General features: G+C 36.5%; 3 protein-coding genes and 2 long non-coding RNA genes across 5 annotated transcripts; 1 reads left to right on the forward strand and 4 right to left on the reverse strand.

The window, feature by feature from the left end:
• Positions 1-276: 276 nt before the first annotated feature.
• LOC147533989 (nuclear transcription factor Y subunit C-9-like) lies at positions 277-3891 on the reverse strand. The gene is made up of 2 exons (XM_086651127.1): positions 3829-3891; positions 277-1151 (listed from the first exon to the last, which is right to left on the reverse strand). The coding sequence occupies exons 1-2, from the start codon at positions 3847-3849 to the stop codon at positions 459-461; spliced, it is 714 nt and encodes a 237-aa protein (XP_086507253.1). The 5' UTR covers positions 3850-3891; the 3' UTR covers positions 277-458.
• A 6128-nt stretch (positions 3892-10019) lies between these two features.
• LOC147533990 (uncharacterized) lies at positions 10020-11460 on the reverse strand. Its single transcript, XR_015228282.1, has 2 exons — positions 11081-11460; positions 10020-10594 (listed from the first exon to the last, which is right to left on the reverse strand). It is a non-coding gene; the product is annotated as an uncharacterized LOC147533990 (long non-coding RNA).
• A 1470-nt stretch (positions 11461-12930) lies between these two features.
• LOC147533991 (uncharacterized) lies at positions 12931-14080 on the forward strand. The gene is made up of 2 exons (XR_015227955.1): positions 12931-13315; positions 13850-14080. It is a non-coding gene; the product is annotated as an uncharacterized LOC147533991 (long non-coding RNA).
• Positions 14081-14525: 445 nt separating this feature from the next.
• Positions 14526-17761, reverse strand: LOC147533992 (primary amine oxidase 1-like). Its single transcript, XM_086649263.1, has 4 exons — positions 16365-17761; positions 16016-16129; positions 14950-15488; positions 14526-14820 (listed from the first exon to the last, which is right to left on the reverse strand). The coding sequence occupies exons 1-4, from the start codon at positions 17508-17510 to the stop codon at positions 14661-14663; spliced, it is 1959 nt and encodes a 652-aa protein (XP_086505389.1). The 5' UTR covers positions 17511-17761; the 3' UTR covers positions 14526-14660.
• A 1332-nt stretch (positions 17762-19093) lies between these two features.
• Positions 19094-21557, reverse strand: LOC147533993 (Chaperone DnaJ-domain superfamily protein). The gene is made up of 7 exons (XM_086647464.1): positions 21234-21557; positions 21056-21136; positions 20933-20973; positions 20720-20799; positions 20535-20618; positions 20010-20118; positions 19094-19418 (listed from the first exon to the last, which is right to left on the reverse strand). The coding sequence occupies exons 1-7, from the start codon at positions 21513-21515 to the stop codon at positions 19274-19276; spliced, it is 822 nt and encodes a 273-aa protein (XP_086503590.1). The 5' UTR covers positions 21516-21557; the 3' UTR covers positions 19094-19273.
• Positions 21558-23054: the final 1497 nt, after the last annotated feature.

Below are 23054 nucleotides of genomic sequence, written 5' to 3' on the forward strand. Positions count from 1 at the left end.
GGGCTAATGATGTGATGTAATTTGATTTCTTAGCTGTTTTTTGATATCTTATTTCTTTGTATTCGGTCGGGCTTCTCCCGCTTATCATAATTAAAAAAAACATTCTTAAAGGTTGGGTTGAATGAAGGTGAAGTTGTCCCCCCTTATGTTTTAAGGTTATTGTCTAATGTTAACAAAATAAAAATATGTGGTGAAATATATAATGATGTTAGAGTGATCGAAAAAATTCTACTATCTCCAACAGAAAAGTTGGAAATGTAAGGCAAAGAATTCATGTCCAAAATTAAATAAACATAATTGATTGAGCACTTCATTTATTATGTATTATTTTCACTCAGAAAATAGCTAACATTATACCTGCTCACATAATCTAGCTATTTTTCTAGTGATGATCACTATTCTTGCTCTTCTCTGCTCAATAAATTGTCTGTTCCTGTTGCTCTAGTTGATGCCATATACTAGTAGTTAGGAAGCCCATTAGGAGGAACTCCATCCTTCATAGCTCCTGTTCTAGGCAGGAAGGATGCAAATCCCTCAGCTTTTGGATCATCCATTGTCACAAAATCAACCAAGAAATCAAATATTTCTGTCTGTGTGATTGCTGCAGCAACATCATTTTTCTGAAGAGTAATGCGCTTGTTCTCGTCAGCAAGGGTCCACGAACGAAGTGTCAACTCTAAGATGAACATCTCACAAGCTTTGGCAAAGATGACAGAAGCCTCTGTAGCTACCTTCTTTACATCTTCATCCGCTTTCATTATCTTCTTTATTCTTGCTAATGAAACACTATGGTTCTTGAAATCAGTTGTTTGCGCTATTTCTTGGAACTGATGTGCCCAGAATGACTGAAGTTTCTGCTGCAGATAATACATTTTTTGTTGATGGGCTAGCTGATTTTGAGCTACCTGAGCTTGGTAGGCAGCATATTCACTTATCTGATGACTATGAGACTGATCAATTGAACCGGTGGCCACTACGGTATCCACAATCATTTTGTTATTAAACTGACAGGGATGAATTGCACCATATGGGATTTGACATGGATTGCCAGCTAGTTCAACGAGTGGGGCATTTCCATGCCCTTGTGGATCTATAGCGAAACCATCTGGATCAGAGGTAATTCTCATCCTTTTGCATCTTGAATGGTGTAACTACAATAGCGCGATCGTATAGATTAAGTAAATAAGCAGAGGAAAGAGTTGTAGACTAGTGAGCCTAAAATTACTTATACTTCCAATGTATGGACGAAGGAAGGAACCAAACCGACAAAAATTAATATAACTTACAAACTCAATCCAAAAACATTTGATAACTTATTCTTCGGTCGAACTCCTACGGTTTATGAAGTATATTAGATAATAGGCACTCGTCTAGAGAGTTACTGTTCAATTACTTTAGCGGCCATCTAGCCAAGGAAAACTCAGGCATATTCGGGAGGAAATCCCAAATCAACCGCTGTGATTGAATTGTCGAAGTCCTACTACCTCTCACACAAAAGTTCTTTGGAGATGGAACCATTTTAGGTTACGTAAATTTTGTTATACACATACGCTATATATTCTTTACGAAAACATAAAAAATAAGCACAATACTATACCTATACTGTAACTACATGTACGAAAGTAATCTACAATGCCTAAATCAATTTAGCAAAGACAAACCAAGTCTAGCTTATTCCTACTTAGTTGTTCTCTTTTGTCGTCTTAGTTGATTTTATCTAGGGTCAATATTGTGTTTGACAATGTTCTATAGTCTTAGACCGACGAGAACAAGTTTAAACTGGATGGTACGAGTGGAGTAAAAACAATCTTGTAGCTTATTTTTCTTTCACTCTTTTTGGAAGCAGAGAATTTATTTCTTTCATTTAATTACACGTCAAGTTATGTAGTTGGCCGATACAAAACAAAGTCTTATTTGGGACGGCTTAAAGCCGTACCTAAAGGTTTCAAAACCGTCCTAATACGTATCAGGACGGTTTTGTGTGTCTAGTACTGGCGTCACGGATATTGTTAGGGGCAAAATTAGTAACGGTTTCTACCGTCCAATTAGTTTTTTCTGGACGTTATATCCGTCCCAATTAGTGAACCCCAACTGAGCCCATGTATCTATCTAATCCCTGACTAATCCGCATAATTACCATTGATACAGCTGAGTCTCACATTAAATGAGTATAGAAATTATACAAATACTTAAAAAACAATATACTAGAATGAGATGGCACGACAAAAAAGATACGCATGTGGAGGAAGAGAATGGGGGAGCTCCTCCTCCCCTTAATGTTTATGTACCCTGCCAATGAAGTTCTATTGCGGTTGTTTCTCTTGTATTACTACGACAAGCTTACAATGATCACACAACAAATTCAATATTTGGGATCTTCACCATTTACAAAAAGTTTTAAATCCTCATTTACTTCTGGTAATAGATAAACATTCATAAATATCGAGCTATAAAGCATTAAGTTTGTCGGGTATATTAATAACTCTTCTAACCTTGTAAGTGAAATGATGTTTAAAGGGTTGATTTCGTAACGGCCTCCAACCATGAACGCAACGTCCGCTAGACCCCCAATTTTTTACCAGACGAGTTTCTAGCCTAAAAAACAATATTATTATTCTCAATCTACCATTTAAAGTCTTCTTTATTACACTTCCGGTTTCTTGCCGTTAACACATTACTAGGGCAACTAATGTTGTCAATTTTGAGAGAGAAAGGAAAAGAAAAAAGAGAAGATAATGAAATTTCAGAGAATATGTGGAAGGAGTAAAGAGGGTAGGCAAACTATCACTCTTTCTCTTACCTCCTTCCCTTTCTCTCAATAAATAAAAATTTAATTGTTGAATGAAGGACAAGAGAAAAGAACAAAAAGATGTAAAACTACAAAAGGAAAAGATGCTTAATTAAGAAACAACTGATATAGTCATCAATTTGCCGAAAAAAAACGGGTCCATGGGTTTGAAGTCCAAAATAAAGTTCAAAAAGGGTTTAAGGTCCAATCATCTCAGAAAATGGGTTTTTAGTCCTTTTCCGTTTTGAAGAAACATTGTTGATACATAATGTGTTATGTATGACACATATAAAGAAAAATGAAATAAAGTATGAAAAAATGAAATAAAGTATGAAACTTTAACAATAAATAACAGGTAATTTATGAAACAAAACAAGAATCGATAAACAGAAAAACACTGTAACCTTGACATATAAACATACTTTAACTAAGTTGGACTAAATATCCATTATAATTATTATTTTGGCTTAAAATCCTATATTAATATTAGGGTGGACTAAATGTGTGTTTAGGGGTAGATTTTTGGACTAGAAACCCAAAATTTAGAAAAAAAACTCATACTAAAAGTTTAGAGCCACAATGCTTTATAGGTTACAGGAGTGCTATAATGACAGAATCTTCGATTTAATGACTCATTTTCACTAAAACACAATTTTTTTAAAGTTTGACTTTAAAGTTTAATCTGAACCGTTTTTTTTTTTTACTCATGTGACTTATCGAGTCAAGAATTTTGTCAAAAATCCTTTATACACTTAGCTTTTCCCAAGTTAAATGCCGGGATCATTTTAAATTTTGACCCACATCTTTTAAAATATTAAGCCCTCACAAACATATAAAAACTGAAAACATAACAACGGAGACATCTAAGAAAGTAACCATGGGTTTAAACTTCTTTTCCATGGTGAACTTTTTTTTTTCTATCAATTTATGTCTACCATAATTTTTGAATCCTATAATTGCCAGAAACTATACAAGCTAAATTGTACCAAAATTATCACAACATAGACCAATAAAAGACATGTTTGTTTTTTAAAACAAACCTTTGCTTGAGTCTCCTCCATGAAAATAAAAAATCCCTAAACTTGAGCTTCAATTCTCAAAAAACATCAATCTTGAAAACATAATATCTCAGTAGATACTAATGCCTTATTTATAGGTAGAGTGTTACTTGAAAAAAAAAAAGGTAGAGTGTTACTTGACAAGGCTAGTTAACCTAATTAAGCAGGAGATTTCTTGGTGTTTATGGAACGTGTTGTCTCCCCAGTTCTATTGAGCAGGTTGAAGACAATTGTCAATCCAACTTCAGTTACAAACAGGAAATTTTCTTTTAGCCCACCAACCCTCTGCAATTGAAGAAGGTGTCCAATTTTAATTGGGGTCCTGTATTTGGTAATACTTTGACTTTATCCAACTTTTATTGTATACGACAAAAATGATTAAGTTTGGGAACATCCTTGGGTTATTTGGAGAGAGAGAGAGAAAATGAAAGAGAGAAAGAATCATTTGAATTAGAACTTTTACAATACCAGAGAGAAAATAGTTATAAAATTTATAGAAAATGGATTGTTATCTTGAATTTTAAATATTATATAAGACTCACCTTGAAAAGATGGGTCAAAATTCAATTAAAATATTTAAATGCCCGAAATTTATAGATGTAAGTTATAACATGACCAAAAACTTATGTCATTTGTTGTATAGATAGTCGTCGACTTCTTTTCAGTCTTCAATCAATTTCTATGGTGAAACTTTTTCTCAACTTTTTCGTGAGTCTTTGGGTGACAGGTCCACAAAGATACGATCAATAAGGATAAATCTGAATCAGAAAAAGAATAAGAGGAGGATGTGAAAAATCAGATTTAGACTGACATAACTGCGACGACAACGGACTTTTGCGCTAGAAAAAATTATCTATTTTGGTACATAAAAAATTGTATAGTAACATATTCACCCTTGTACATTTGACATTTCCAAATATCACTCTTTATTTGGTATGTTTCACCGTCCAAAAACCCGTTCACAATACATTTCCAAATGTTCTTCACTTTATGGTATTTTGGAACAGTGCATAAATTCGTGCATATTATATTTTGAAATGTCTTATACGTAATCTAATGTTTTTCGCTTGATATAACGCATGTGCGCCTGACATAGCCCATGTGTGCCTGACACAACTCAAGTGCGTCTGACATAATCCTCGTGAACTCGACATAAACCCATGTATATTACATGCCGTTTACATCTTTCTTTTCTATTTCAAGACTTTTCCATGACAAAGCTGGTACAACTGTTTGCACAAACATGATCTAGATTAGCCCAATTATTCAAAAATTAAACAAGATTTCAAAATCATAAATGTGCTTTATTTCACTAAGTGAATCTAAACAAATAGAAAAGAAGAACTTTATTATTAAGCATCTATAGTTAATAATTGATTCAACTTAGAATATGTTAATTTGCCATATTATTCCCTTTGTTTGCCGGAGAAGATTACAGCCCAACCGGCAACGCGAAATCTTCGATTCAGGAACCCAAATCTCCCACCGAAACGCCGTTCTTCTGTAGCGAGTCTTCGGAAGCCCCACCTTCGACGGACAGTTTGACAGACATTATAAATATAAGGAATTATTCCTGTGCATCCTTCTCTTCTTCTTTCCTCCCTCACCATTTCGGTTAGAACACAAACTGTATTAGATTCTAATTTTAGTTTCCAAAAATTTTAGTTTGAGCATGAAGTTTGTTGATGTTCTAATAAAGAGGGCAAAGACTGAGAAATATTCCATTAGGAGAGTGGGGACGCCTTCACGTCTTGTTTTGTGGATCTCACGTCTTGCTCAGTTTAGGCATCTCACCAACTTATACACGCCAGACAGAAAAACAAATGCAACATGGGCAAATTGATCCCCAATGGCCTCTATTTTATTAAATAGTTTACCGCAAACAAGAAACGAACTCGAATGTCGGTTTTGGATCCTTATGTTGATAAGGTATCCGAGGGTAACCCGGTCTGACTTGGCCCGTTGGATGTGCATACAGGAAAACCCCAACTAGCCCTTGGATGTGCCTACAGAGAAAAAGAAACTGACCGTTGGGATAGTGGAGTCAGGTAGCTCGACGAGCTTTAGGTCCAGGCCAGACTGGCCCCTCGAATTCAAAACCCATCCGAGTCTGGGATCGGTAATTTTCCCTCGCTCGGCCTGTCTTCTGTCCGATACGCATCGACCTTAAACGGGTCGCTCTCGGGCTGGGCCAGGCTGGACCAACCCGATGAACACCACTATCTGGATCTAAGTTAAAAAATACAGGTTCAAAGTTGATTTTGAGTAGATAACTTTGTTTGCTCGAATAGCTGGATGTATGTGTGCGAAATAGTACATGAGCTCCGCTCTTCAATTTCGATGTAACATTAGTAATGTTTAGAATTAATAAAGACATTTATCCCGCTCACATCGTTGATTCGATGTATCATATAAATAGATGAATAGTCGTTCGGAAGTATATAAATTTTGTTATAACATTTTTACAATTAAATATTGGAGGAAGAGTTACAATGTTGGTAGGACACATAATCATAGCAAAGAGTTATTACTAACATTACATTAACTATATAAACACAAAAGTGGAGGAAGATTATACTTAATTAGTTGTGCTTAGGATTTTCATAGGCAGGAAGAAGCTTCCTATTTGAAGCATCATTGATAATTAGAGTGTTAAACTCATAATATTGTTGGCTGCTAGAAGGTTCTGGTGCTGGAGAACTTTCCGTGTTAGCTACTGGAGAAGATACGGTACCTGCAGATAAAGTAATGAACACAAATTACATTGTATTTTAGGAGTTTTGAGTTAGTTCGTCTAAAAGGAATGTATACAATGGATACAAATTAAAATACTAACAAAATAAAAATTCAAAACTGGATATGACCATCAAAATTTCAGTCTACAATTTTGCTAAAAGTTTCACGAGAAGATGGTATTCGTGATAAGCAGTGCAAATATGCTCAAGTTAGGGTAGTTGTATAGTAGATAAGCCAATTTTCAGGTCAATGTCTTATCGGAGACATTTATTTAAAAATCCCAAACAAATACTCTTATTTGGTAATCCCAATTGATCCTCGTATGAAAGCGGAAATAATGTTTGACCTGAAAGTTTAGGCCGGTCAAAGACCAGTGGCTGATCTAGTCTCCTAGATTTTTCAAGCATGTTACAAATGTTTGGTAAATCTGGACCGACCACACATACCTTCAGACGGACATATACTTTTTAAATACTAGATGGTTTACCTGCAGGTTTATTCTGGAGTAAAATAGGGTGATTGATTAGGCAGTACTCGTAGCAATGTCCCCAACAATCTGGACCTCCCACTTTGCACTCATCTATGCAGTCCCAAAAGCAAATAAAACCTTCTGCTTCTTCTACATACACAGCTATCATTACCACCCACAACATCAATGGAATCAAACTAGTCTTCTTCATCCCTGCCATTTTTTCTCTCTTTCTTTCTCTAAATGTAAATATGTCTCTAGATATTTTGTGTCAATTAAGGGTAATTAATGTGTAATTAAGCTGATTAACTAGCTAATATCTATTGTTCCAGGATATCAATCATCCCATAAATTGAACAAGAAATGGGGATGAATATAAAAGAAGAAAGAGAGAAATTAGGAAGGATGATGAATATATTTATAGGCATCCATCCGTTGGAAACAGAAAGACTCTACTTTGACTTTCACCAAATTAAGAGAAAGAGAAAGACTCTACTTTGACTTTCACCAAATTAAGAGAAAGAGAAAGACTCTACTTTGACTTTCACCAAATTAAGGCCTAGTTGTTGTTCATTAACCATAAATCTCCTCTACTTACGGGAACCTACACATTGAATGGAGAAAGAAAAAGACTCTATTTTGACTTTCACCAAATTAGGAAAATCAAGCAAGACCGAGCATAATCTTGGGGTGCAGATATGGGCGCCCCTTCATTTTACTCTGGGCGTCTTTCTCTTTGCCCACACGGATTGGGATAGTCCGAGATAAGGGTGGGAAAAAGCCCGCGGTCGTGATCCGCCCACAAACCGCCTAAACCCAATGTGTCCACGGGGCCAGGTGTCGAGGCGGAGAACCTCCAACTTTAGTCGGACTAACACGAACAAGAAGCTCTAATCGACCTTTCGTCAGAGTCCGTCCGAGTCCTACCGACCGATTGATATGTAACTCCCTCTGGAATTTTGATTGTATATAACTAGTAATGGTTTAACTAACAAGATTACCATTTAGGTTGCCCTCTTTAATTTATAAAGCTTTGATCTATTTTTATCTCAAAGAGTTTAACAAAAATAAGTTTTGTCTTCTACAGATTTGTCCCACATTATTAGTGGTAAAGGAATAAGATACTGAAGTTACTTACAGGAGTTAAGAGATATGACTCTTTTTGTTGGAATTCAAAGTGGGCTTCTCTGAGGTGAAATTGTATGAGTATCTTTTATTGCCACTAAGAGAAAGAAAAAAAATTGTTGTGCCCGGACCCGAATATCCGATGCTCGGATCGCCCGACATTTTAGGCGGGCACAGACGGGTAATGGGCAACTCGATTTCGTCGAGTGCCTGCCCGTTTTGTCCGGCAGTCTGAATGGACAAATTTACAATGTGTTCGTTCCACCCGCCCAGGGGAAGTATACATGTCTGCGGACTGCCCACCCGGCTCGTTTCCCACCGCCGTCGGACTGTACCTAATTTGTGTTGGGCTTGAACAACACAAATTAGGCCCAATCCGAGGCCCACAAGAAGTGCGAAGAGAGGAATGAGCTAAGAAGAAAAGGATGGAGTGCCTTTAGATGCAACCTAATCCTGCAGAATGATTTATGTAAAATGCTCCTCCAGTGCCCACTTGATGTACCAGCTGACTCAACAAGGAGACGCCTGACATGAAGTTGGAAAGTCGACCATCATCTCAATCTCCAATCGATTGAAGGGTTATTTAGACATTGACCCCAACTATTCAGGGATATTAGGAATACACATCGATATGAAAATATTGTATGGGGTTTACTTTCATTCTCAATTTTTTCTATCAAATATCACTCAAGTGGTTCATATGCTAAACACATCCGCAAATTTTAACAAAAATGTCCGTCATAAAATATTTAAGGTTATTTATACTTGCACGCAAGCTTCAACTGACCCAAACTGATGTCAAGCTATGCAAGAAGAAATTGATCTCATGCACCACAATAGAATTTGCTCTCTCTTATTCTTTATTCTAAGTCATGTCTTGGGTTGCTCGTGGTTATACAAAATAAAACATGGATATGATGGGAGTATAGAGAGGTGCAAGGCCAGGTTGGTGACTATGGGTTTCCAACAAAATAATGAATTTTGTTGTTCTCAAATTTTTAGTTCAGTTGTCAAAACCACAACTTAATTAAGAGTGGTTCTTCATCGGGAAGTCTCTATGAAATGGTGTATTAACCAATTAAATGTTTCAAATGTATTTCTCCATGACGTCTTTGATGCGAATATTTGCATGGTTCAACCACCTTGCTTTATTAATCCTTCATATCCGATTTGTACTCCGTCCTTTGCATTAAAGCCAGTATAGGCTCAAACAAACAAACTCCCAGGGCATGGTTCGACTATTACTTTAGGCTTCAGAAAATAACAAAGAATGGAGCCTATACTTATTGAACTTCAAAATTTACTAGTTTTGAATTTAACAACCTAAACTCAGTCTTAATTGATCATCCCTAACTAATACTATTGGTATTTATAATTCGGGATAATAATGAGATGGAAAAATAAATATCAAATTGGTGAGAAAAAATATTGAACTTGTGACCTCGTGCTTGTCGTTCAAAATACTTCCCAACGAGCTAGATTTAAAATAAAAATACTATCCTGTAACATTGTATTTAGGGGCTCCCGACTCTTTGAGGAAGCTCGGTGCAACTGCACATCTAATACGTGCCTGCTAACAATGTTCGTAATATTGTAGGATGAAGCTAGGAAATCCGGTAGGAGTTGTTTTAGATAGATTGACATAAACATAAAAGTTGTTCCTTTTAGGCCTTTGAGAGGAGACCCACTTAGCTTACTTATAGTTCTAGTTGTATATTTCAAGCTAGCTTAGTTATAGTTCTAGTAGTATATTTCGAGCTAGCCTACTTATATAGTTCAGTTGTTTAAATGTAAGATATTTCAATAATCGGGAAATAAGAAGATGCATTGTTAAACAATAAAGTGGGAGGATAGGGGAGATTTATTCAATTAATATCATACAGTAATTCATGCTTAATTAATAGTAATCTGATCATTAAGAAATGTATCCATTAACCCTGTAAATATGACCATTATTCATTACTGCTCCCTTAGCTGCCCCATCGACTTCTTTTTTGGCTTTAGTCACTACTTTTGTTAATGAAAAATCTTTGTCACCACCCTTAATTTTAGTTACATCACTGTGGACTATCTTTGCTGCTAAATCTTCCGCCTGCTTTAACTTATTTTTAGTTTCTTCGCCGACACCCTTAATTTTAGTTACATCACTGTGGACTATCTTTGCTGCTAAATCTTCCGCCTGCTTTAACTTATTTTTAGTTTCTTCGCTGACACCCTTAATTTTAGTTACATCACTGTGGACTATCTTTGCTGCTAAATCTTCCGCCTGCTTTAACTTATTTTTAGTTTCTTCGCCGACACCCTTAATTTTAGTTACATCACTGTGGACTATCTTTGCTGCTAAATCATTCGCCTGCTTTAACTTATTTACAACTTCTTTAGCTACTGGTGCAGGTACTGGTGAGGCTGTCGGTACGCCTACATGCATGAAATAACAAATAGATAACTAAAATGATCTCTGGAAAATAAAATTTGTGCAAAATTGGAGGTTCATGAGAATAAGAGACGGGTGGTAAAATAGGGCAAATCGCTATGGCAAAATCAAAATTGGTATTGCTAATTACTAAGTCAAAATTGAGTTTGGACCAAAATGAAAATGAGTAGTCTTGAATTCTGGGACAAATTTCTCGCTGGTGATGATTTTTTTTTTTCTTCTAAAATTGCCCAAAATCCAGTTTGTCTATGACTATTTTTGGTTCATATTTAGGCTTTGATTTTTTTCTTGGGCTATATGCCAATGTTATGATTATAATGGTAAAATGAGATTCTGTCATGTCACAATTCCGGTTGAATCCCCAGATATGTGGTCGGTGGGAATTTACACAGAAAAATCCGTCCACGTACACAGGCCGGAATTCAGCTGGGATCGTAACCTTGCAAATCATCAGTCTTGTTTATAATTACCTCGTTGGACCATAGTGAGTGTGGTTGCGTAACAAGAGTTGACGCACCCGATTTTGCAGTGTCGCGTGGTACCGCAGGATGCGACACACTTATGGTAGCAACTAAACATCCCTTGTGCCGTTTTCCCTCCAAAATTCAAAGCCATTACTACCCATAAAATCATCACCACCATCATCCTCCCACTTATTGTCATCTTATTACCTGCCATCTCTCTTAATTTCTCTCTAAATCTATCCTCTTCTTCTCCCTAAAAATTGTTGATATTTTTGTATCAATTTAGAAAAAAAAATAAGAGACAGAAATAAAGAGAGATTTAGAGAGAAAGAAAGAGAGAGTGAAACAGGGAAGCTCTCTATCTTCTAATTTAATAGATGCTTGATTGGAAAACTCCTAACTTGGATTTTAAATATGAAAACAATTTGCTAAATTTGGTGAACTTAAATTAACCAACTTAACAATTTTGGTCCATTATTATTTGAGGCCATGATATTATTAGTATTATAAGAACAGCTTTCGGTACAAATTCTGACTTGGATTATAACCGATTTGCTACCTCTTCTTCAAAACTCTTTTTGCACTAGAACTTCTGCACGTCTCATCCTCAGAACCAAATAATGGCCCAATGGGCGTAGCATATGTTCTGAGCCCAATGTTCAAGTTATAATATTTTTTTTTTTGAGATAATCAAAATTCACGTCTTCTCGATTGAATATATCCATTCTAAGATTTCAGATTAAAAAGAAATTACTAAATTTAAGATTTAACATGTGACTTAAAAGGTCCGCGTGGTTCGGTTTTCAAGGTAACATATTCAAAGTTAGTGAAAATAAGAAAATAAATTAATGAATTGATCCATAGGACCTAGGTTTGGTGCCCCTTTCCCAGGGATCTCTTGGTACACATAGATAAGATAAAATACATACTACTTGTGCCTGTAGAACATGACTTTTTGATATATATTTTATGTTGATAAGATCATTAGGTTGAAGTCTGCTTTCACAGTGCTTTTTTGTGCCTGTCAGAGCAGAGTTTTATACCTGGACAGGTGAAAACACTGTTGTGCTATGTTGGCAGGTCCAGTCCTCCATGCCGCCAGTGAGGAGACGGAGCGTGGGGTACTTATAAAGACACTCCGATGCTCAAGTCTGATCAGTGTCGCAAGTTTAAAGTCAATCATTGAAGCCTCGTAACCGATATTTATCTGCGGTATAGAAGTGTTCAGGGTACCGTGCATACTTCTGTAGACCTCCCGTTCCAAGGCTCATGTTGCAGACCTGATTCGGATCCACCCTTCTATTTGCCAATTAAGTCATGAGAGAGCTCCCTAAGAGAGTCGTGTCGACCTCCAATGTCAGGGCTCAGGTGTTAGAGCTCTTTCATGATCACCTCTCTGTTGCTTTTGTCAAGGTCTGGTGTGTGTGTGTTTTAATGGATCCAGCAAGTGCCGCCCAAGTCAATCAGTTGATTTCTTTAATTATCGAGATCGACTAATATTTGGCTCAACAAATATATTATACATCATGAATTAATTAAGCCCAATAACTGTCATTACCAGAGATACGTTTGTTTTATTTAATTGAAGTTCAATAAATCATAAATTTCCATTTCAACTGAGAATCAAACCTAAGACCTCCGATATATACTAGAGCGGGTGTCCTACCAGTATACCAATAGTTGGTGGACATGATGTATCATTGTCCTCTGATGAATCTTGTAAAAAAAATGTCCTATGAAAAGTAATTTGAGAAATTCAAACCACTAATAGTTTCTATGCTTTCTGTGGTGGAAATGATACCAACCTGTATCACCCCATCATTTGTAAATAAAATTGAAGTAGCCAGATTAGACATAACTAATTTTGCATATAACCATATTTGGAACGATGAAACTCGTATAAATAACTACCAATTTCAGATTGAGATTAGTAAAAACAATAGAGAGAGAGAGGGAGGGAGATAAAACCTAGAGAGAAAAAGTGGGAGTAGGAGAGGGAAATGGCTGCAGGGTTGGAGCAGTCTAAAAAGTTGGTGTTATTGGTGATGATATTGGTCATAGCGTCGTCGTACACCGATGAGGTTGAAGCAACAGGAAAAGGATTTCGGAACTGCATGCGCTATTGTCCTGATTCTTATTTGATGTGTATCAACTATTGTGTAGGGAATTCTTTTGGCTATAATGACGATGATAACGACGACGATCATGGCCATGATGATGGAGAATACGTAAACCGAAAACGTATGAAATTCCTCTTCCTCTTTGATTCTTTAACCTTTTCAGTTGATCTCTAACATATATATAGGATTCATTATTATGTCATCCCACGAAATTAAACAAACTCTTGTTCACAATACGTGGTATATTTTTAGAGGTGTGAACTAGCAGCGACCGATCCACGAAGGGACTTGTGGGGTGCGTGCCCCCGCAGCTCATAGGCTGGTCCCCCGAAGGTAGCTTATGTTGTTTAAAGGTCCAGTTCCCACTTATTTTTATTCTAAATCCAAACCCATTAGTTTTTTTTAGTCAGGACCATTGCACCACAAGTATCTAAATGCATCACGTAAAAAAAAAAAAAAAAAAAAAAAATCAAAATTTAGTTCATTTTTATTTATGGAAACGCTAAAATCACAAAGGATTTTGACAAAAGAAGTTATCCAGCTGATGTGACGGTTGTGGTTTGCGAATTTCGTTTTATGTTGCTTTTTAGCAAAAAATTTGTCTACCGGTTAATCATTGAGCCCATATGTGACTTTTTCTTATTCTTGGATGCAGTACTTGCCATTGTGGAGGATAGTAGCTGAACACGACACAAAGGATTCGTCGCCCACCAACCTTTACTCTCCTGACTCCAACGTGCAATATAAACATAATTAGACGTCTGATCAGTATTCTTAGTTTCCCTCTCTAGCTTGACTAAAATTAATATTAGTTATAATGTATTTTTATAAATTTGTAAGTGTACACGTAAATAATACTATACTGTTTATGAGTGATTATTTTTCATGATACGATCTATCTATATTTATAAGTATATATCTGTTACAAATCCACATTTTCTATAAATTGCTTCTTTCATCTGGCATGTCCAATTATTTTTCTCAACACTCTCAACTATCAAGAGAACAAAATGGTGTAGCAAATGTCTTCGTCTGTGGTGACTTTAAAGAGAGGGGATTGATTCCTCAGAAATTCTTACTCATGTAGCAACAATTACCACAATCGGAGTTGTGTTCATTCTTGTTGTTCATGTGTTTATTAGGAGGTTGGGAAGCTAGATTTGAGCAATGGCTTCGTCTATGGTGACTTTTCATCGATAAGTATAAACATCATAAAAGCTTAGTACAAAAAAAGATACAAAAGTGATCTACTCATGGTGTTATAAACGATTGGGACTCTCGGAAATCTTGGTGCTCTAGGTTTGTGTGTGGGTCTCTTGTGCTCCTTGGTGTGCAATAAATAATAACTTGAAAACATTCTTTCGATAAACAAAAACCACGCAAACGAAACTTAATGCAAATCAATTTGAGCTCATTTTCGATGACTTCCTTCATGCCATTCCTTGTACATGAATATTCCCTTGATTCTAGCTTAGAAATAAGGGATTGGAATCAAAGAAGTTTGACGGCCGGAGCTCAAATCCACCGTGTAGGGTCGGCATAAGAGGGAAATCTTCTTGGTAAGGAATGTGATGAAAACCAACCGTGTACCACAAAACTATATCCTTGTTCTTGATTGTTCTGTTTCTGCAAGCAACCAAGGTGAGCATGTCAATAGTTTATGTATATATAGAGAAACCTTTAAGGTCTTTTTTGGTGAATTACTTTTTGTGTATGCAAATTAAGAACAATATCATGAAACTTATATATACTTACTTCTGGCTCCAAATTGCTAAGCCATCTTCTCCATGACTCTGGTCAGTGTAGAATCCACTAGCCCACCTCTCTGACCTATTATAGGCAGTAACCCACACATGATACTTGCTGTAGGCTCCACGAATCTGCGGATAATCATCGTCTGATAAAACTGAAGAAGCTAATGACTCTGTTATTAACCGGTAACCAACCTGGTTACCAATCTTCGTCTTCTTATGTGGATTTACAATTAACAGCTCCATTGGCTCTAAGCCGAGCCTAATCCTAGCGTCTGCTTCTGTTTGAGCTGTTTCATGTACCACTGTCCAATAACTTTTCCTGGGTGAGCTTAGTTCATGTACTCTTGATGTTTTGATCTTGGCCTTGACAAAGGAATTTTTCGTTCCATCAACATCCAAGTCAAGATGGTATGTTATAAAATGGTCGTGGTTAACAGCGACAGTATTTTCTGCCACCAGACTCCCGTAAATGTTTCTCTTTATGTGTTCACTATTTGTATATGATGTGGCTTTCATCTCCATAATGCCTGTCAGTCCCACCTGAAAATATATAACTCAAAATCGATTCAATATTAGGCTCACGTCACGAACAAAACCAAGCTAACACGGTGGCGGCTAATTAAGCAAGGACAATAGCAGCAGGTTGTCGGAGATATGGTGTCAGAGCAAGGACACTCGATCCTAAGGGTGTGTAAGGTGCCACATGTGTGCGTAACAGGTGTTTGAGATTACAGTTAGTCCCACATTTCTTTGACTGAGTACCCAGACCTCAGGCTATAGTCGGCATGCCAGTACAATGGGATGTCCACGAGTTTCGGCTCACAGTAAGAATACAACCCCATGCCAGTGAGCCAGTAACGCCACACAGTAGAGCCTAATCACCACTCGCCAGTGACAGCACTCAGTAGAGACTAATAGGGGACGATATCGACAAGTTGTTGGGGGCTAGATCTCCACGTACTGGAGTGTAAAGTGCGCTACTAAAGTGGCGAATTTGTCCTAATATACTTCTTTAACAATCTCACCCAGAGGTTAGCAAAAATTTTGAGGTTAGCAAAGATAGTTACCCCAACTTTGATAGAACCAGTTTCTTTGAACTCCCAATCCTGGACATAATCATAATTTCCAACAGTTGAAACCATCCGGACTACCAAATTAACCTCTGGTCTTACTTCCGTTACCTGCAACGACCAATCGTTAACACTTACGGGTCAAAAATTAATTCATTTCAGTCTCAATCCAAAAAGTTATATTGTCTAACAAAAACTTAATCGTTTTTATATTTCGAAAGACATACTTGTTTATTCCTAGACCAAGTGTTAATTAGATGATGATGTAGCATGGCTCAGACGATATAGTTTTCATCAATAAATCTTGTCAGCAGAAAATACTTTAATTAAAAAGAAAATATCTTACAACTTTCCCTGGTAGGGCAGTTTCCGTATGTCTCCACGATACGCCTCCTGTAAACCGCTCGAAAATGCAGATGACTCTAGGAATTTTGTAGGGTTCTCCATTGGACTGAACTAAATAGGTGTCTATATACACAGCATTGCTTGGGCAATCCACATTCGGCTCGAGTGTTGTAGCCGCTTTCCCAAAACCAAATTCTCCTACATCGAAGTATGTTCGATAGTACCATTCATTGGTAGGGTCCATATAAGGAACAAATGTTTCCGACACGTGCCCTCTGTATAAAACTTTGCGGTATTTACGTTTTCTTTTATCGTAGATGGATGCCGTTGATATAATAAGCCCAGCCCGTGAATTGAACCCAACATGGAAAGCCCAATTAGCCCATTTGACATCGTTGCCATTTATAGTGAAGTTTTGGCCCTTTGGTTGCTCATGATGCTTGAATTCTTGAGGAGGATTTGGTTGCGAAAGATGGAAAATTGTACCTTTTGCTCTAGGAATTGGAGCCTCATATCTATCTAGATACTCTGTTATTTGCATCTTATTTACATCAATTAACATACATATTCCTTCTATGGGCCTTGCGAAAAGGTTATCAGTTCCTTGTCGATAATAACATGTCATTTTAAGACCTCTTCTCCATGTATGTTCACCAAACCATCCGACCGACGAGGGCAAACAAGTAACATATGACAAATTTAACCCCCTCCTATGAATTGAGAGTATAAATTGGGGATGGCTTTTGGGCAGTTGAGTAGCTTGGTATACTTCTTCAAATGTGTTTGAAGGATAACCGTGTCCAGTATAAACGCGGTCGGATTTGATAGAGCCCGAATCCAAGTCGACAATAATCTCATGTATCAAATCTTCCATTCGGGCCAAAACCATGGCCTGTCGAGGAATTGGAAGAGACTTAGTACGAGTATTTGATGATAACCATCGAAGTACATCAATTTTTTCTGGTTCATAGAGATCTATTGAATGGAAAAAGATTGCAGAAGACGAACCAAGTTGCGAATTGTTGACGATGCGCTTTATTTGGTTGAGTTCATGTGGAGTTAGTGGGTCTAAAGGGTGTTTAAGACTAGTAGCTCTGGAGAACAATATGAGGAAAGCTAGAGCAAGAAAGGAATGAAGAAAAGCCATGAAAACTTAACTAACCTTAGGTTTTCATATATAGAGTTATGGTTAGTGAAAATACATCATGACCATGATAGTGGTTTGACAACTCTGCTTAAATATTTACAAGTTGGCAACATTGCAAATTATATAAAATCGTAGCTATACTAACCTCTAGGGTTTCAACAAAAAAAAACCTCTAGGGAATGTACAAATATATAAAACCACATGACACAATATTTTATAGAGTAGGTGTCTAAGTGTTTCGTACGAGTATCTAATACAGTAATACTACGGCATAATATTATTGGGCCGTGGCTTCAGGCCAATCCAAAATTATCTCTAGGGCATACAGACTTGGTCAATCAAAATTAATATAGGAGACATCCTTATTTGTGGTCTAAAAATTTATTTGATTCTATTTTGTCTTCTAATCTTCATCTTCACCTCATCTCAGTACAACAACTTCTGACCACCACCATGGCACCACCAATTTCTCTCCCAATCAAGGACTGCTTCGGTTTCTCCTAGTCTGTCTTGTTCTACAAAACCTTATCCTAGCGTTTACTTTATTTTATCTTTTTTATATATGACCATTCATCAACTGACTCAGCTTCCACTGTATTAGTGCTAATAACAAACTAATTATCCTCATCCCAAAACCCCACCCAAAGAAAGGTAGGTGCGCTGTAAGAGAAACCTTTCCATCATCGAATCCACAACAAATCGATTGAAAACCTGTTGAAAAAAGGTGAACACTTTGCTGAGGAACGAAACTTAGTTTTTATTTTTCTTCACACCCTCAATCCGCTCTCGCTTGCTGCTACTAATAGGTATCGGCTGATTTTCGTTCCTTTGCTAGTCAGATGTTTTCAGTTGGTTAAGATTGAACCAAAGTTGGATCAGTCCTTTGTTATATGTATCTTTATTTTAAGCGGTTTCTACTTAAGGGATGGTTTCTTGACTACTTTGGGAGTGCAGTCTACTCAAATAACTAAAAGAACATTTGCATATCAAGGACATGCCATTTTACAAATTCCTCGTGATTTTCAATTAAAAAATTTGAATAACATTTTCATATATACATATGAACATATAATCACGAGCGGAACTTACCCGACCAATATACTAATAGCTAAGGTAGTTACTCAGGGTAGTAGAAGTTTTACCTCGCACCTGTTAGGTCAAGGGTACGATTTCATCCAAAGGTGTGATCCCCATATTCTCTTTTGCAAAGGTTTTGTGAAGGAGTTCCTTTTCGGCCTCCAATTTATAACGAAATCCTGATTCTACTCTTATTACGTAACTAACTGCCGTTTTGACACTCAATTGTGTCCAGACTTTTGTTCTCCCCACAATTTTTTTTTTTAATTTTGCTCTTATTCTTTTTATACTTTAACTTTTTTGTTATTCTTACATTTTTTTTCTTTTCTCTCTTTAAGCTCATCTTTCTTTCTCTTATACTTCATCTTTCTCTCTTCCTCTTCATCTCGAATTCAACTTCAGAAGATCTATTCGCTTTTCAGATCATAGGCATGTCTATTAGTAGAAAAATAGAAATTTATTTCCCCTAAAAAAAAAGTAGAAAAATAGAAATTTTTATCATAAAATGATTAAACCAATGAATCAATTTTATATGGATAAAAATGTCTTTATCTTTTGCAATCACTAATGTCTTCTGAATACAAATTTAATGTGTAAATTTTACTTCAGTCTACCTAGAACGAAATCGTGTCTCTGCCTTTGTACATAACTTTATCTGCTCGAGCTTTATGAAACCTTTGTGACGGTTAAAACCAATCCACGTTTTGTTTGCTACTCTTGGGCTGCTTTTTGGACTTTTGTTGATACCGATTGTTCTCAAACTTAGCTTTATTGATTAATGAAAACAAGATGTTCGCCTCAGCTGTTGTGTCGAAGGGTGAATTCATAATACTGCAACCATCAAAATAAACCAAATAAAAAACAGATAAATGCCGAACTTGTGACAATCATACTTCGTACAGAAGATTGAGTCACATGTATGTAAGTAAAATATTTTACGCCCATAAGATAGCCTTAAAGGTCTTTACATGACCTTTAGGGCACAAAATATCTTTGTTGATTGCAGTTATGAGGTGTATTGTACCTACATGTTATATATTCATGAGGTATCTATGTCATGTAACGAATGTAATGATTCTTGGAGTCCGTGGCAAAAAACAAGTAAAATATTTTATAGTCTCGTGTATTTTTGCGGTCAGGTCTATATAAAGAGCTTAAGAGATCCAAGTTTTCATTTCTTCAGTCTGAATGACACAGTTTTTGCCTTGAGATGTGGCATTTAGCTTCTTGGTTTGTTGGCTTAGGATGTGTTTTATGTTTCTTGTTTGACTTTTCTCTATATTTTGCATTGTTATTTTTTTTTTTTGTTGAAGGGCATTGTTATTTGCTTTTGGGTTTTTAATATAAACTTTGAACATGAAAAAGAAAGTGTACAAAGCTAGTGAAAGTGTAAAACTCCATCATATTTACAATTCGATGTACCTGTCGAGTAGTTCCTCCAAAATAATTCGTTGGGAAGGTGTAACATAATGGATACAACTTCTCGGACATTGACTAACAGCTTTGTGAACTAGATTTTTTTCACCATACTCTGCACAAACGAGATGTGTCATATACAATAAAAAAAAGGGTAGACTCAATGTCATAGAAATCGAATACATCGGAATCAGCACCGTGTCCCGGGGTCCCGGGGACTCATTCTGACTGAAACAGTGTCAGCTCTAAGCTTTGTAATCTGGTAAAATTTGTCAGCTTCTTAAGACGCATTAAAACTCTTCTTTCTTTTTCAGTTGCGTTAGGCAAATGTGAAATGTCCACTCGAAAATTAATAGGTGCCCTGAAATCTACTAGCATCCGGCCTTGTTCATTTTCTTCTACTCCTTATTTTAACCTTATAAATTGATTGTATACGTGTTATTGTATGACCTCGAGTAAAGTTCGACTGATTTTGGTTGTCCAAAAATCTCCACCAAACGGAATTAAACGACACTAAAATATAATGCAAACCTTGAAATGTCACTCGTGCTGTTCCAGTCCAAGGATCAAAAGAGAAAGTGTTGGGCGCGGTTTTTACACATGAATATGAACATCCTACACAAAGAGAAAGATGAAGAAATTCTTCAACAATGAGTACATGAACAAAGACAACTAAACTAGCTAGAGCTAATAATATGATCTTAAAAGTACTATACCTTTCCCAATACAAAGACTTTCATTGACGAAAAGATCCAATGCCTCACATTCTGGTTCATCAAAAGGATCTATACCTTCCCTAAACATAATATCAACTTATCAAGTAGCTACTGAAACTACTACAAAATTCATATTATAAACCTTTTCAATTTCGAATTTTTTTTTTTCGTAAACTACCACCAAATACTTACCAAAAAGGAACATTCCATTACCTATTCGGATCGTTTTCAAATTCTTGATTCTTGCATAATATCTGCACTTACAATTACCAATAATTACATATTCTAATATATACTTACATATTTATGTGCATATGCATTTATAGAATATAGTACCTCATAAGCTCTGATCACACGACGAATCATAACATCAGAATTATCAATATTTTTGCTCACATCCGGGTGGAATTGCTTAACCTGGTACACACAAAAATAAAATGAAAAAAATGTCAGTAGCAATTCTTGATTAGAACCATAAAATTCATCAACATTTTATGGTGTAGAGTGTCATTACTTTTGATCGAAAAGCGGATTTAAGATCGGATAAAGAACAATTACGATCAACCCCAAGAAGATGGGAAGCTGAAGAAGCTGAAAGTGGGAAGTCTTCTCCTTCAATCTCCTGACAATTTACTGTAAATTTTGATTTTGAATGAGATGGTAAGAAACTCGAGTTTAGCGATTTTGTAAAGTAATGAGATGAAAGGAAAATATGGCCCTTATTGGTTTCAATGGTTTTTGGATTTGAAGAGTGAGTGATCTTAACTGTCATATTTGAAATGAACAAGGAGTCCATGTTTGTTACTTATCTCATCTCTCAAACTACTCTCTTGCTTTTGTTTTGGGATTGGAGTTTTGAGGACCAAATAGATTTAGGGCTCTGATATGGGAAGAGTTTTACCTGGTATAGGCAGAGCATTGAAGAAGTCAATTTATGTAGGGAGATGCTAGAGTGCCCAGTTTTTTGGGCATTTTAATGCCCAGCTGACGTAGAATCACTAAAAGACAAGGTTTTTTCAAAGTTTGACTACGGTGGGAACCGCTTTTGTTTCTAAATGAGGAAATATGTCACCCTCTAAGTATCAATTTCTAAGTCACTCTATCATTTCCCATTTATGTATGGTAGATTTTATAGGTAATGTCTAAAGTTGTTAAAGACAATCTCGCTAAAGGCGATCCTTAGTTTGGTTTAAAGGCCTTGACGGTTTAAGACCTAATGTGTTTAGAAGGCAATGCCTCGGCCAGTGTTTGACCTAACAACTTAATTGACATTGTTAGGTCGTCGACGCCGATGAAAAGGATCAGTCAATCTTTTTTCATAACAGTTGAACTTCAAAACTTCCCCCTCGATTTATTTCTTTATCGTGGAAAACCAAATCTCGAAGCGAATATAGAGTATAATTGTTATTTTCCTCAAGACTTGATTTATTTCTTTACTGCTTGTAATTTCTTTATTAGTGGTATAAGTAGTCTGAATTTGAAATGGTTGAGATCAAAATGTATTTGTTAATAAAATTTGATCAAAACTCCTTAAAAAATTTGGGCTTTCGTTAAAAAGGATCAGTCAATTTTTTCAGTTTTCAGCTCCCTGAGTAGTTTTTTCAATTTGCAACGCCTTGCAACAACTTTGGAGTGTGCGCAACAACTTTGTAACCGCTTTACAACAACTTTGGAGCATCTTGCAACACCTTACACCAGCTCTGCAACACCTTACAACAATTTTGCAACGCATTGCAACACATTTACAAAAAATATTGAGGTTTCCTTTGCCGGAACTGTTAGGCGAAACCCTCCTCGAGGTCTTGTTCCGGCGAAGGAAAAGCTTTCCTTTGCCGGAACTGTGTATGATAGAGAGACTGAAGGGGAGGGAGGGAGGGAGGGAGAGAGAGAGAGAGAAAGAGATTGAGAGAGACGAACTATAAGAGAGTGAGGAGAGGAGGAAGAAAAAAAGAAAATGGTGGTGGTAGTTGTGGCCGGAAATAGTGTCCGGAGTTGAAGATGAAGAAGAAGAGGAAAAAGAAATATTTTGTTTTCCTTAAAATTTGTTTCTCCGGGAAATCTCCAAAATTTCACATATTCTCTTTAAAGTTCTCCACCCCGAAAACTATTTTGATTTTTCCAAACGCTGGCCTTTACTTTTAGGCAAGTTTGTAATTTATATTTTTTAAAATTTAATTTTGTTTTTAAAATGGAAGTCTAGTATGACAGGGTGACCTGGCCTGACCTGGGTTTACCAGGCTAGGGCATGGTACCAGGTTGGACTGGAGTTCGGGCTAGTGCTGGGCCGCCTCGCCTGATATTATTTCAGCCTGGGTCGGCTAGGCCCGACCGAAAG

The sequence above is a fragment of the Eschscholzia californica genome, unplaced genomic scaffold, assembly GCF_041429995.1.
Source record: "Eschscholzia californica isolate CP2 unplaced genomic scaffold, dmEscCali1.0.p SCAF_6, whole genome shotgun sequence".
NCBI lineage: Eukaryota > Viridiplantae > Streptophyta > Magnoliopsida > Ranunculales > Papaveraceae > Eschscholzia > Eschscholzia californica.

Bases quoted from the DNA above. Each gene is read 5' to 3' on its own strand.
- LOC147533989 (XM_086651127.1), bottom strand. From the start codon at position 3,849: ATGGAGGAGACTCAAGCAAAG. The intron at 1,152-3,828 runs GTTTGTTTTAAA...GCGCTATTGTAG, and splicing joins TGGAGGAGACTCAAGCAAAG to TTACACCATTCAAGATGCAA.
- LOC147533992 (XM_086649263.1), bottom strand. From the start codon at position 17,510: ATGGCTTTTCTTCATTCCTTTCTTGCTCTAGCTTTCCTCATATTGTTC. The intron at 15,489-16,015 runs GTAACTATCTTT...ATATATTTTCAG, and splicing joins CTGGTTCTATCAAAGTTGGG to GTGGGACTGACAGGCATTAT. The intron at 14,821-14,949 runs GTAAGTATATAT...GGTTGCTTGCAG, and splicing joins TTAGCAATTTGGAGCCAGAA to AAACAGAACAATCAAGAACA.
- LOC147533993 (XM_086647464.1), bottom strand. From the start codon at position 21,515: ATGGACTCCTTGTTCATTTCAAATATGACAGTTAAGATCACTCACTCT. The intron at 20,119-20,534 runs GTTTGCATTATA...TCGTTTGTGCAG, and splicing joins AGCACGAGTGACATTTCAAG to AGTATGGTGAAAAAAATCTA. The intron at 19,419-20,009 runs GTACATCGAATT...TGATGGTTGCAG, and splicing joins TTGGAGGAACTACTCGACAG to TATTATGAATTCACCCTTCG.